Raw genomic sequence first — 15,506 nt, forward strand, 5'->3', positions numbered from 1 at the left:
AATCCTGTTTCCGTTCGGCTGCAGCTGCCTAAACACCTCAACCGAGTCTATCCTGTTTTTCATGTTAACCTCATAAAATCTGTTCGCTTTTCGTCTTTACGTCCGCCTGTCCCTCCACCACCCGCCCCGCTGTTGATTGATGGTGAACAACATTTCGAGGTTTGCGAAATTTTGGACTCCCATAGACAGCGGAATCGTATTCAGTACCTGGTGGCTTGGAAGCATTTCCCCCCTTCTCATACTGAATGGGTGGACAAGTCCCATGTCTGGGCCCCTAAATTCCTCCGCCAGTTCTATTCTGCTTATCCTGACAAGCCCTAGTTTGGCCAATTTCCTGACATTTTCACTCTCCCTCCCCTTTTTTTCCTTTTACGTTTCTTGTTGTTCGTCTGTTTGTTTGTGCTTTGTCGTTTTCCAGGTCTAACTGCCTTTTTCTGGAGGAGGGCCGGATGTCAGCCTCCGCTTTGCTACTGCTTCGGCTGCCATTTAAATGGGGAGGGGGAGCATGGTATTTGGGAGGGGACTCATTGTTGTGTTGGAGGAAGATTCTAGATTTTGAACTGTCCACCTTACTGCACATGTGGAGGAGGAGTGTTTCCCACCAAGGCCAATGGACCAGCATTCCATCCTGGTGATGCCTTTCGAAGTTATCTCACACCTGACATTTGGGAGAATTATGATTGGACTATGCACGGGATGCCAAGGGGAGGGGAATGAATTATACAATATATTATTCGCTTTCGCGCCTAAATAACTAGACTTAGCTTAGCTTCGCTTCTATTCATTTATAATTAGTAAAAGTACACTTGATTTCTACCAATGGAGTCCTGTGGTTTTCTTTCCTGATTTTTGAATGAAGAAGGGCTGACAGAGAGAGAGAAGGGGAGAGGGGGAAAGAAATATAAAAACAAACAAGGATAGATAAAATATTAGATAAGAAAGAAAAATGTGCACTAAAAAGGTAAAAGGAAAATTAGTTAACAGCAAAATTAAAACTTCAATCATCTGTTAACGGCCTATTATTATATTTAACTTGTAGAAATTCTATAGCTTATCTACCATAAATCACTGCAGTCATATCTCTGATCCATTTGAGATAAAATATCTTTGTTTGATTCTTAATAATAAAACTTTTCCTTAAGATTTTGGTTGAGAACTTTCCCAACAATTGTGTCTTTCCCCCCTAAATCACAAACCTCTGTTGTCAATCCATTTTCTCTAAAAAGTCCAGTTGAAATTGTTTTCCAGTTAGATATAGTAAGTCCATTCCCCAATCACTATCAATCTTCTTAAGAAAATTCAGTTCATCATTCATCAATTTTCTTAACTCCAAATCTGTAGAAGCAAATATCTCCTTCAGCCTTCTGCCACAAACCTGAAGTTTCTTTTCCTTCCTATCTATCAAGTTGAGAGCTTGACTTTGCTGCAGTTGCTTGTGTCTGGATATCCTCTTTAGGTAGATTTAAAACTATTGTTATTTTATTAAAGTTTTTATCAAAGTTTTCAATTTGAATTTATAGGTTAAAGAACAAATTTTCCCCAGAGGGTTTTATCTTTAAGTTGTACATTGTTTGCATTTTTACTACAGTTCTGTAAAGAATTCACAACTAGACATAAACAGTTCCTTTCAAAGACAGGGGAGTTAGATATACTATAACGAAGTAATCACAGAGAACTTGGTATAATATTGCTCACAATAAAGAAGGATGGAAAAAAAGAGATTTTTTTCTTTCTTTCATATGTATATATGAACCGCAGTAGTGCAGTGGTTAAAAGTGCAGTAGTGCAGGCTACGTCTGCTGCCTGCCAGCTGCCTGCAATTTGGCAGTTCAAATCTCACCAGGCTCAAGGTTGACTCAGTCTTCCATCATTCTGAGGTGGGTAAAATGAGGACCCAAATTGTTGGGGGCAATATGCTGACTCTCTAAACCACTTAGGGCTGTAAAGCACTGTAAAGTGGTATATAAGTCTAAATGCTATTGTTGCTACGTTTGATCAATAGGAATAAAATACAAAACAGAAAAACAAAACAAAAAACATGCATCCAACAGTCACAACAATAGCAAAAGAAAAAAAATGTGTACATAAAAAAATGACCCAAACATCAAACATACCCCCCCCCCAAAAATAAAATCCACCCTGGCTTGATGCTGAAAAGAAAAATTTAAAAAACCTGATAAATTCTCCTCCCCTTATATAATGGGTCTGTAAATAGTTATACATTTTCTCATCCTTATTTAACAAGAAAAATATATAAACAAATATTTTAGATGATGAGGTTATTATATATGATATATATATATATATATATATATATATATATATATATATATATATATATATATATATATATATATATATATATATATATATATATATATATATATATATATATATATATATATATATATATATATATATATATATATATATATATATAGTGTCACAACCCCTGGTAAGCCCATTATGGGAGGAAGCTAACTGCTTCCATCATCCGTCAATCGGCTCATCACAAGAGTCCATCACGACAGAAACCCAATATTTTTACTGTTGCCTTTGTTCTATTTGTGTTTTATTTGTGCTGATAAATAAATAAAGGGAGACTAGTATAGATCTATTTCAAGCTATTTAGCTCTCATCAGCTAGCCATACCCTTACTGGGATTAGATCCTGTGCTGAATTGCATCTTAGGCAAACGTCTTAGCCATTATGCCACAGGTCTCCTCCTTATCATATTGGGTTTCTGTCATGATGGACTCTTGTGATGAGCCGATTGACGGATGATGGAAGCAGTTAGCTTCCTAAGACGTTTGCCTAAGATGCAATTCAGCACAGGATCTAATCCCAGTAAGGGTATGGCTAGCTGATGAGAGCTAAATAGCTTGAAATAGATCTATACTAGTATGTATGTATATGTATATATAGCTAAATAGCTTGAAAATCTGATGTAAATGAAAATCTAAACAGGTCACTTTCACTATCCACAAAATCTTCATCAACTTCCATACAGAGAAGCCAGAAGTAATTCAGAATAGCAGAGTGAAACAATGAAAAAACATTAAAGAATTCATGTTAAAATCCAACAAGGGATTAGAATAAATCGGCCTTCAACCAGTCAGTTAACTCATAAGAAAAATCAGGATAAAAAATAAATAAATTCAAACCATACAGTTAAAACTCACGTGTGCTAAAAAATCAAACAGCTGGGAGGAATAATGGAGACCTGATTTCCAGCGGTTCTACTGGGAATTGCAATCCTCAAGATTCCTCTTCTCAGGAAGATTCACAGTCATTCGAGGATCCTCTTGGGGCGTTCTTAGCTGCCCATTTAGATCTAGGAGCCAGTTGTCAAAGAACCCATTGTGGTGGCAAAATCAGCTGTTCATCAGCAGGAGAAACAGATTGCCCCTCTGCTCAACATGCCATCTTAAGAGAAATCCAACAGTGGTCATTTTTAATAGAATTGAAACCATTCAATTCTTACAGCTGCCATAGAGATAGGGAAGGCCTTCTCTTTGGGAATTACTGATTCAAAAGTGATCTAATCGGTCCTCTTTCAGTAAAGTTGAAGTATCTTTTGCATCTGAAATATGCCTGAAATGTCTTTTGTTTGGATTTCTAAAACCTTGATTTTGAGCATAATTTTTTCTATTTATTACATGCACATCAAATAACTAATTGTTTGCACAGCTGGATTGATTGATCCAGTACATTTAATTAGGTTTCATTCAAAATTCATGCAGAAAAGATATTTTGCATTTGTCACTTTTATGTCACTCATTTTAATTAGCAATCTGAACACCCAACTACAATTTTGTACAATATTATAACTGGTATTTTTCAATAACACTCATAAAATTTGGAAAAAAATATGCCTGAAATTTGGAGGATGCACTCAAATCTTTTAATGATAGGCCTTTGTGATGTCATCAATTATTCATAAACTAGCACATCTTACATCATGTGGCTTACCTCATTTCTTCCTGCAGAAACTGTATTTGAAAAACATCTCCACGAAACAGCTTACTTGGCGATTTGATCTTGATGCTGCAGGCAAAGCCGTAGATGATGGTATCTTCAAATTTAGTTTACATACTGGAATTCTCTATCCGGGGCAAAATACAGCTGTTACCATATGCTTCTGCCCATGTAAGAATTTGTTTTCGTGTCAACTCTGTATATGTTTAAATCAATTTTGTATATTGAAGATTCTACATTTGAAATGCTTTATAGATATTTTCTTGCTTATTTTTATACATTTAACAAATTCATTATTTCATTTAAAATAAACACGCACATATACGTATGTACATACATACATACATACCACATACATACGGGCACACAATAATATACTATATAGAATACATAAAGTATATACAGTATTCCTTGTACATTTACTTCATTCACTAGGCTTGAATAAGCAATAGAATATTTTCTTCTTAAAGATATATTTCCCATAAGTTCTATTGTTAATTTAATGGTTTGAAAGAAGAGATGTTTTTGTTTGAAAAGTTTCAAAGAAAGTAATCAGTTTTCCTCCTCTTCATTTAGTTGGAATGTGACTGAAAATTACCATTGCAGGGATGATATGCCTTGTCTCAAATCATCTCAAGCAACATGGAAAGCTCAATTACATAATATACATTATAGCTTAGCCTTTTAACTTTTCAATTAGTAAATGATTAAAGTTCTTTCTAAAGATGAAGACTGTCAGAGTGACAGTGCAGTACCCTTTGTACCTTAGTTGTCTGTTGTTGTTTTTAATGAAAATCTTTACACCATTCAAAAATATCATTATTGGTCTAATCATTTTAGCACTAGAAATGTATAATGTATTTTATTTTCTCTGAAGATGCGTTATGAATCATCAGCCACTAAGTTTAATATAATGACCTATTACGATACATATTGTAATACAGATACTTACAAAAGTCTATTCTTTAGAACTGACACTTTATCTGCAAAATAAGTAATGAAACTTAACTATAGTCAATATACATAGAGATGCTACAGCTGCAAACTGTTTTCTAATTAGTAATGGAACTTTTTATAGATTTCGGATGGGAATGAAGATTTTAATGCATATTTGTATAATGATTCCTGGAAGTATCACATATTAACTACTATGTATTCATATAGTAATTAGTATAATTAAGCAATGAAATTTTACAGAACTTATATTAAGATATCAAAATATTCCATTTTTTGTCAAATATTTATTTTATTTCTTAAAAAAAACCCACACAAATATTTCATCATTTGTCAATCATTAAGACATTGAAGTACAATTTTTTTGTGTGCCCCTCCCTCCCTCCACCCCCCAACCCCACTCCTCCTTCCCCCCCCCCGACTTCCCAGAACCCCTACACGGTATGGATTTTTAACTAACACAGTCTAAAATCTATTGAGAAAAAAGAAATAAAGAAATTAATGACATTCTACATTGACCTTAGCTTCTTCTTACTGAACTAACTTTTAACAGTTTAAAATCATTTCTGATCTTAAGCATAGGCTAACTGGAATTTCTTGGTCCCGTATTTATTTTGTATATAGTCAATCCATTTTTTCCAGTCTCGTTTATATCTCTCATTTGAATGATCTTTAAGATATGCCGATATTTTAGCCATCTCGGCTAAGTTTGTCACTTTCAATGTCCATTCTTGGATTGTAGGCAAGTCTTCCTTCTTCCACTATTGCGCCACCAACAGTCTTGCTGCAGTTATCAGGTGCAGAATCAAATTAGTCTCTACCACTGTAAAGTCAGTACATATACCTAGTAAAAATAACTGAGGAATAAACTTTATCCTTCTTTTAAAAAATATTTTGCATGATCTACCACTGTAAAGTCAGTACATATACCTAGTAAAAATAACTAGATTTTGAACTGTCCACCTTACTGCACATGTGGAGGAGGAGTGTTTCCCACTTTAACTAATTCTGTTTCCGAATCCATCTGTATTAATACATTATATATCCTCTTTATATGCATTAAGCTTTGATCTCTTATTTGTTTAAACAGATTATCCTCAACTTGGATAAAACCAATTTTTTGATCTATTTTCCACCTAGCCTGTAATTGCCCATACTGGAACCATGTTTGAACTACCTTCTCCTCTTTTAATACCTCTAAAGATTTTAATTGTAATACCCCCCTTTCCGAGGTAAGAAGCTGTCTGTAAGTAATTCTGTCCTGTTTTTGTGCTGTATTCATATTTTCAATTGCGTGTCTAGGAATTGCCCACATGGGTATCTTGTCATTTAATTTATATTGGTATTTCTTCCAAACCCGCAATAAAGCATTTCTTAAAATATGACTTTTAAAATTCTTATCCAATTTTTTGTTGAATAACAGGTAAGCATGCCAGCCAAATACCAGATCGTGTCCCTCAATATTCAATATTCTATCATTGGTTAAATGAGTCCAATCACTAATTACAGATAATGCCACTGCATCATAATATAGTTTTAAATTAGGTAGTTTCAATCCTCCTCTCTCACGTACATCTTGCATTATTTTCATCTTTACCCTCGGCTTCTTTCCTGCCCACACAAATTTGTTGATACCCTTCTGCCATTCTAAAAGGTTCACATCTTTTTTAAGTATAGGTAACATCTGGAAAAGAAATAAAAATTTTGGTAAAATGTTCATTTTCACTGCCGCTATCCTACCCAGCAAAGATAAGTGCAATTTCTCCCATTTTTTCATCTCTGTCTGTATGCTATGCCAAAGTGGTTCATAATTATGCTTATATAATTTCCCATTTGAAGTTAAAATGTTAACTCCAAGATATTTGACTTTTTTAACTACCTCACATCCTAGCATCACTCCTAATTCTTCCTTTTGTTTAATATTCATATTTATAGCTAATATTTTGGTTTTTCCTAAATTTATTTTAAAGCCAGACACTTGACCATATTGATTAATCGTATTCATTAAAACCATACTGGATTCCTGCGGTTGTTCCAATATTATGACCAAATCATCCGCAAAAGCGCGGACTCTATATTCTTGCTGCCTAATCTTGATCCCTTTTAAACCATCCAAGCCCCGTATTTTATTCAACAATACTTCCAAAGTTATAATAAACAATAATGGGGACAAAGGACAGCCCTGTCTTGTACCTTTTCCAATTTGAAAAGAGTCTGTTAAACTTCCATTGACTATGATTTGTGCTGTTTGCTGTTGGTATATTGCTTTAATTGACTGTAAAAAATTATCTCCTATCTGTATTTTTTGCAATATCTTCAGCAGAAATTGCCAGTTAACTCAATCAAAGACCTTCTCAGCATCCAAAAATATAAACGCAGCAGGGATCTGGTTGTTCTTTCCCAAATATTCTAATGCATTAATAATTAATCTAACATTACTTTTCATCTGTCTCCCTTGTATAAAACCTGTTTGGTCCATATGTATCAATTGTTGAATAACCAACATTAACCTATTTGCTAATATTTTAGTAAAAATTTTATAATCTACATTCAGTAATGAAATAGGTCTATAATTTTTTGGGTTGAGTAGTATCTTGATCTTCTTTGGGTATCAAAGATATAAACGCTGTCTTCCAAGATGGAGGGACTTTACCTTCCGTTTGAATCATATTAAATAATTCTCTAAGAGGTTCTACCATTTCTAACTGTAAGTTTTTATAGTAAACCGCTGTCAAGCCATCTGTACCTGGTGCTTTCCCTGACTTTAATTGCTTAATTACCTGCAGGATTTCCCCCGAGGTTATTGGTTGATTCAATTTTTGCCTGTGCTCTTCTCTAACTGAAGGTATTTTCTCTTTGTCTAAATATTTGTCTATGTCTAAACCATTAATTTTATCCCCTTTATACAGTTCTGTAAAAAATTCCCAGAAAGCCTTTTGAATCTCTTCCTGTTGAAACACCTCCTTCCCTCTGTAAATCAGTTTAGATATATTTCGAGTTTTCCTTTTTTTCCTAATCTGATAAGCTAACCATCTGCCAGGTTTGTTTGCATTACAAAAAGTATTGTGTTTTGCATATAATAAATTAGTAGCTACCTGGTCAGAGATCAACATGTCAAATTGAGATTTTAATATGTTAATAGCTTTCTTAACCTTTGTATCGTCTGGGTTCATTGTTAACTCCAGCTCTTTTCTCTTAATTTCCTCTTCCAGTTCTGTTCGTTTTAACCCTTGCTTATTTCTATGTGTTTTATTTATATTCATCAAAACTCCTCTCATATACGCTTTGCTTGCATCCCATACAAATTCCATAGATGTACCCTTATTCATATTCAAAACAAAATATTCAGATAGTAATTTTTTACAATCATTAATATACTTTTCATATCTAAATAAGTTTTCATTCAATCTCCAAGACCTTCTTGCCTGCACTACCCTTCCCAACTCCATCCAAACTGGGTTATGGTCCGAAAGGACCCTAGCCGCAATCTTTGTTTTCTTGACCCTAGAAAGCAAATCATTAGTGGTTAGAATAAAATCAATCCTTGAAAGGGATTGATGCCTGTCCGAGAAGAAAGTGAAGTCATATTCCTCTGCATTTCTTTCTCGCCAAATATCTCTCAATTCAAAATCATCCATAATGTCAAAGAAAGGTTTGGGTAACTTTGCTCGCATCTTGGTATTTAGGCGGGAAATCTTCTTATCTCTCTTAGTGTCTATCACTCCATTCCAGTCACCCAATAGTATACAGGAACTATAGTCTCACTGTACTAATTTAGCATGAAGATTTCTATAGAATCTATCTTGCTGTTGATTGGGAGCACAAATTCCCAAAAGTAATGTCTTTTTCCCTTCTAAGATTAAGTCTAAAGCAATATATCTTCCGAAGGGATCTGCTTCTATTAATTCAGCTTTCATATCTTTTCTTAAGTATACAACTATACCATTCTTCTTTTCCATAGCAGAAGCTGCAAAATGTTGACCAAGTTTTGAGTTGATCAAATATTTTTGATCAGTTGACTTGATATGAGTTTCTTGCAAACAAATTACATCGTTCTTAAACTGTTTGAGATAATGAAATATTTTCTTCCTCTTCTGTGGAGAATTCAGTCTGTTGACATTCCATGTTAAAATCTTAGTTGTCATCTTTGGTTGGTTGAAGCATTTTTAGAGCTTCCTGCATGGCCTGTTTAACCTTAGGTCTAGCTCCTCCCACTGCTTCCAGATTTGTTATTGTAGTTCCTTGATCGATGGCCGATGATTGTTGATGCTGTTGCTTTTTAGCTTGTTTCTCCATACGTCTAGTAGTCATGCGGCTAGGTCTTGGTTCCATAGCACCTTGCACTTCTAGAGAAGAGAGATGCTCCATCTTGTCTGGTGGTTGTGTAGTTTGCTGTCTATCCTGTCCTTCTTGTGGTCTTTCTCTAGGTCCAGATGGTGCAGGGTATCCGGCCTTCAATATATTATAATAAAAATCTCGGGCTTTCCATACAGAGTTGAGGCGGTACCTTTGCTTATCAAATGTAAATATGATGCCAAATGGTGCATCCCATCTATACTGTATCTGACGATTTCTGAGTTCTTCGACCAAAAAAGCGTAGTCTCTCCTGGCTCTTAACATTTGAGGTGGTATCTCTTTCAAAACAGCCAGGTCTTGACCGCCAATTTGAAGCTTAGTGTTATAAGACGCTTGCAGTACCATATTTCTAAGCTCTCTTGTAGTAAAATATACAACGATGTCTCGAGGAAGCTGCTTCTGCTTTGCCAGCCAGGAGTTAACGCGGTAAGCTTTGTCAATTTGCCGGTCTAGGTTGGTCCCTGGTCTTCCCATCAGGCGGTCAAAAGCTTCCGATAGGATCTGTTTCAGGTTCTCCTGTTTCTCCTCACGCAGCCCCCTTACTCTTAATGCGAACTCCATTTGTTGGTACTGTATCATAATAATTTCTTTTTCAGCATTTTCCACTTTTTGTTCCACCACCTCTGTTTTCAATGTCAAGTTAGCATTGGCATCATTAAGAACCTCTAGAGTATCTTCCATTCCAGAAATATGTTCTGTTAATACAGTTACAAGTCTCAGCATTTTGTCTCTAATTTTACCAACCTTAGCGTCAAATTTCTCATACAGCTCCTGTTTAAGTCCTTTTATTTCACTTTTAATTTCTTCTTTCATTTCTTTTATTTCCTCTTTTCTCTCCTGCTTTACCACCTCTCTATTATCTCTAAACTTATCTTCCATTTTAATTGTCTGTGCATTAAGAGCCTCGCTTAGATTACTCAGGAAAAATTCTTTCGTTAACACATCCCCAGCAGGGGGCGTAGGAAGCGGAGGCTGCAGCTTTGTGCCAGGCACTGAGGATGTGCCCCTGGAAGTAGAGGGTGACGACTTCAAGTTAATATTTGGTTTTGAAGCCATTTCAAAATTTATCTGCCTGCAGTTAATAAAACTCTATTGCCTGAATATGCAGCTTTAAGTAAAGAGGCTGAGTTCCCCTTTTATTTTGAAGTTTAAGGCTTGGCTAAACTTTCAGTGAGTAAACATTGTAACAAGACCGTTCAGCAGATTCATCACCATTTAACTTCCAGATAAGCAAGATTAATGAAGGGGTAAAATTCTTGTAGAAATGAAACTAATTAAAAAGCTTCTGCTGGCCTATTGTGAAACCAAAACAAATGATAAGCAACCTCTTTTGTTTTGAATTCTTGTGAGAATTAACAAAAAGTGTTCGTTATTACCGGAGAAACCAGCCTGCTCGGCGCCATTTTAAAACCTCTAAGTAAATAGTTTTTCGGAGGAGAAAAAGAAAAGAAGCTAAAATGTTGATAAACAATTATTGTCCACGCAAACGGATTCAGCTCGTGATAAGATTAAATCAAACAAAACTTTGAACTGAGTGGGGGAGATCTACTTTGTCCCGCACAAGGCAGTTTGAAGTTCCTAGCACGGACAGCCGTTCTGCCTTGGGCTAGCCCCCCTTTCCCTGCAAGCACAAAAGCTGCAAAAATCGAAGAGCATTTGCCAGCAAAACAATTTCTTCTTTCCTTCTTGCCTGAAGGATAAGAAAACCTGATAAGACGTCAGATGGAAGATCCTCTAAACAGGTACGTAGCCAGGAATTCGGAGGCAGCTGATTTTTTGCTGCCACCACCAGCAGGCTCCTCCCAGGAAGTCCGAAATATTCCATTTTTAACTGCTTCAGCCCTAAATTAACATATTTACTTTTCCATCTTTTTCTTGAATATTTTTGTTTCATAAGTCGAGATTACTTTCTTAATCTGGGATATTGTTTTTCTTCAAAAATAAAAGGCATTCACACATCTGAGTTCCTAGGTTTGCTACTAGAGTGATTACTCTTTTTGTGAATTGTTAAAGTTATACTAAATCGCTTGCCCTTACACACCACAGAGATATTTCATTTTGATAACTTTATTAGGAAAATTGTGGGCTTGTTAGTATATTTTTCTTTTTTATGATTTAGCAATTTGATAATTTAATAACAAGATATTAACACTTTCTATAAAAACATATAATCCATTCAAAAAACTTCACTTTAAATGATAGATTTCATGTGATGAGATTTATTTTCAGAAAAAAATTATTCCACACTAGGTTACTGTATATACTCAAGTATAAGCCTAGTTTTTCAGCCCACTTTTTGAGCTGAAAAAAGCCGCCTCGGCTTATACTCGAGTCAGTGAAAAATTTGCCCGAAATGGAGGAGAAAAAGGGGCGGGGCCATGCCGCTGGGTGACGCTCGTGAATGGCCCAGCGCCCCTGAGTTTCCCCTCCCTCTGTGTCAGTTTGCCGCGCAGCGTGCACCGCACCATCCCCCCTCCTCACGTTCTAATGTAATGCAGGGCTATCTTACGATTCCCCTTCCTCCCCCTCCTGCCGCTCTGCAACGATGTCCCACCTCCTCCTTGTTATGGCAAGCAGCCACATAGCGATGTCCCACCTCCTCTGGTACAGTGATCCAATGATAGGAATCACTGTGCCGTGTGTCATAGGAGGCGGGACATCATCATCACAGCGGGACATCAGCATCATGAGGTGAGTGAAGTATTTCATTGAATACACCGGTATTGTGTGATAATAATTTGTTATGCAGAGCAAATTTTTACAATGGCTACTGTATATTTAATGGGCACAGGCAGGCTGTATATGTTATTCAATGGGCAATGGCATTATTGGTATCTATTTTTATTTTTGAAATTTATCGGTAGCTGCTGCATTTCCCACCCTAGGCTTATACTTGAGTCAATAACTTTTCCAGTTTTTTGTGGTAAAATTAGGTGCCTCGGCTTATATTCGGGTCGGCCTATACTCGAGTATATACGGTAAATTTGGCAATGGAGATCATCAAAACACAAAGAGAGTGATTCGTAAAACTATTTGTTTTCAGACACTTTGTGTATGTCCTAACTTATGTCCTAAGAATTGTTTATTATCCAATGTGATTGATTGAATTATTATTTCAAAGTAAGAGGCAAAGGCTTGTTCTGTGGAATGAGTTTACTAAACAAATGAACAAGGACAGCTAACAAGAATTTGGTGATTCCGGTTTGCCGGCGGAGCAGAACAGCTGTGGCTAGCAGGGCTCCGTGAAGCCTAGCTGATTTCTGCCTGCTTGGAGGCTCTTCGGAGCCAAACATCACCTTGTAGGGGTGGACAAGAAAGGAAGGGCTCTCGTAGATCGCAAGTGGATAGCAATCCACTTTGCTGGAGCCGGGAAAATCTTCTTTACAGGGGGAGAAGAAGACAGCCAATAATGGCTGAACCAGAGCTATTGACAGCCAGAACAAGCAAGTTGTCAGCCTATATCTTGCTTGCTATTGGCTGCCATAGTAATGGGGGAAGTGGGCTATTCGGGAAAGGAAACATGCTGGTCTTGGAATAAAAAGGGAGGATTGCTCTCATCATCTACTGCGCAGCTGAATGGACTTTTTTATGCCCAGTCAAAATCAACCATCTCTGCATACCAGATGGATGAAGCCACCTGAAGATGGACCATGGAGTGCCAGGCTGCATTTGAGGAACTGAAACGATTGTTTGCAGTTGAACCCGTCCTAAAACATCCCAACATGGATGCCCCTTTCGTGGTCCAAGCTGATGCCAGTGATGTGGCTGTGGGGGCGGTACTACTTCATACTAATGCTGCTGGAATCTTACAACCTTGTGCCTACCCCTCGTGGAAATTGACTGAAACCGAAAGGAGGTGGACAATTTGGGAGAAGGAAGCATTTGCATCTGGTGGGCCCTGCTAACCTGGAGGCATTTCCTCGAAGTAGCAAAGAACCCTTTTGAGGTGTGGAGGGATCATAAGAATCGTGAGGCCTTGAAAACACCTCGGAAGCTGTCACCTAAGCAAGTTCGCTGGGCCAACATTTTATTAGGTTCAATTTCTCTCTGTGGTGCTTTCCTGGCGGAGAAAACTTTATGGCAGACTGCCCAATATAATAGCACCCAGCCAGAGGTGATCCACCCAGTCCTCCCCTCTAAGCAATTGGCTGTTCCCATGCTCAGAGAAAGGTTGACTTGGATGTGTCCACCAAGCTAACTGGCAGCTAAAGAAAGTGCTGGCAACTGATGACTGGTTCAAATCCCACTTAAACAAATGTACAATTCGTGATGGCCTCGCATGGGGGGGGGGCTAAGTTGTATGTCCCCGCGAAGCTTAGGGGAGTTGTGTTATAACAGGCCCATGATTCAAAAGCTGTGGGACACTTTGGGTTCATGAAAACGTTACATTTAATTAAACGGCATTTTTGATGGCCTTCCTTGAAAAAGGACATTGAATCTTACATTACTAGTTATAGGTGATTTGAAAAGAAACAGTGTATCGATTGGGTTAAGGATTGCCTAATTTCTATCAAACTTAAACTAAATTCACCAAAATATTTTTGTGAAGAAGGGAGACTCCAGAGAGAAAGAGGGAGGGAATTGTTACTCTTTCCCCCCTCCAGAAGCGGCAAGTGAAAGTTTTGAGCAGATTACACACCCACTGGAAATGAAAGTGAAGCAAGGAAATAACTATTTTTAATTGGAAGAGAAAGACTGGACTGAGCACCTTTGTAAGACATTTTTAAAGATATAGATATGATGTATTTATTTTGAGTTATTTTTCTAAACCTCTTTTTGGCTATATTTAGCTAAAGTTCTTTTTCTCTTTTTCTTTTTCTGAACTCCTAACTTAAGAGTGGAAAGGAAAAAGAAAGTAAGGCTGCCATCTGCTGGATTAAGTTGGTATATACAAGAAGAAATGATGAACTGGTTAGACTCAATAAAGGACTGATAATACTTTGTTTTGAGAACTGCTACATCTGGGGCTAGGGAATAGATTAAAGACTAAGCCTTGTTTTGGAAACTACTGTGGGAAAAGCAAGACTGGTACAGCTATAGAGAAGAATTCTTTCTGGATCTTTGTGGATTATAAATAATTTTGGTTGATGGATGGAAAAGTGAAAAGACAAATACTTATTTTGCAGATGTGAGAAGAAAACTTTGGGTTTAATTCAACACATACACACACACACACAACATGTTGTTGTTGTTGTTGTTGTTGTTATACAATTGTATCACAGCGGCCAGTTGTTTCGCCGGATTTGGCATTGGTTACTAGTCGGGCCCCACCCAGGGGCCTAGGACGTCGTAACGTATTTTCGTAATATGCGTGCAGATCCAAGCAGTGCGGCTTTTTGCATTTGACTGATGGTGATTTTGTCAATTTTTAACTGTTTTAAATGTAATTCCAGTGCTTTCGGTATAGCACCCAGTGTGCCAATTACCACTGGAATTATCACTGCTGGTTTGTGCCATAGTCGTTGAATTTTGATTTTTAAGTCCTGGTATCTTGCGATTTTTTTCATGTTCCTTCTCGGCGACCCTGCTATCACTTGGTACTGCGATGTCTATGATTGTGACCTTATTTTTCTCAACCAGTGTGATGTCTGGTGTATTATGTGCCAGTATTTTGTCAGTTTGTATACGGAAATCCCACAAGATCTTGACCATCTGATTTTCGGTGACTTTTTCAGGCTGATGTTCCCACCAGTTTGTTGCTGTTTTAATATTATAATTTTTGCACAAATTCCAATGGATCATTTGTGCTACTGAATTGTGCCGCAATTTATAATCAGTCTGCGTGATTTTTTTACAGCAGCTGAGTATGTGATCAACAGTTTCATCAGCTTCTTTGCAAAGTCTGCATTTGGCATCATCAGAGGATTTTTCGATTTTGGCCTTAATGGCATTTGTGCGGATAGCTTGTTCTTGCGCAGCCAGGATTAGTGACTCTGTTTCTTTCTTTAATGTACCTGTTGTTAACCATAACCAAGTTTGTTCACTGTCCACTTTATCTTTTATTTTTTCCAGAAATTGGCCATGCAGTGCTTTGTTCTGCCAACTCTCCATTCTTGATTTTATCACATCTTTTCTGTATTCTTGTTTCGTCTGTTGGGCCTTCAGTAGATTTTTGTTCTTTACTTCGATTAATAGATGTTCTTGACTTTCTTTTAAATAATCAGCCAGTGCATGTTTTTCTTCTTCAACTGTTTGCTTCACTTGTAATAATCCTCTGC

The 15,506-nt window shown here is 37.0% G+C and overlaps 1 protein-coding gene across 1 annotated transcript in view; it reads left to right on the forward strand.

Moving 5' to 3' along the window:
* The window catches only part of CFAP47 (cilia and flagella associated protein 47), a 583,307-nt gene that overhangs the window by 123,450 nt on the left and 444,351 nt on the right, over positions 1-15,506 (forward strand). Inside the window, exon 24 of the mRNA XM_087721802.1 lies at positions 3,990-4,149. Coding sequence (XP_087577928.1) covers positions 3,990-4,149 — 160 coding nt within the window. The remainder of the gene's footprint in view (positions 1-3,989; positions 4,150-15,506) is intronic.

Source organism: Thamnophis sirtalis, unplaced genomic scaffold (assembly GCF_051295495.1).
Source record: "Thamnophis sirtalis isolate CommonGarterSnake01/CBP01778 unplaced genomic scaffold, rThaSir2_p1.2 scaffold_8, whole genome shotgun sequence".
NCBI classification, from domain to species: domain Eukaryota; kingdom Metazoa; phylum Chordata; class Lepidosauria; order Squamata; family Natricidae; genus Thamnophis; species Thamnophis sirtalis.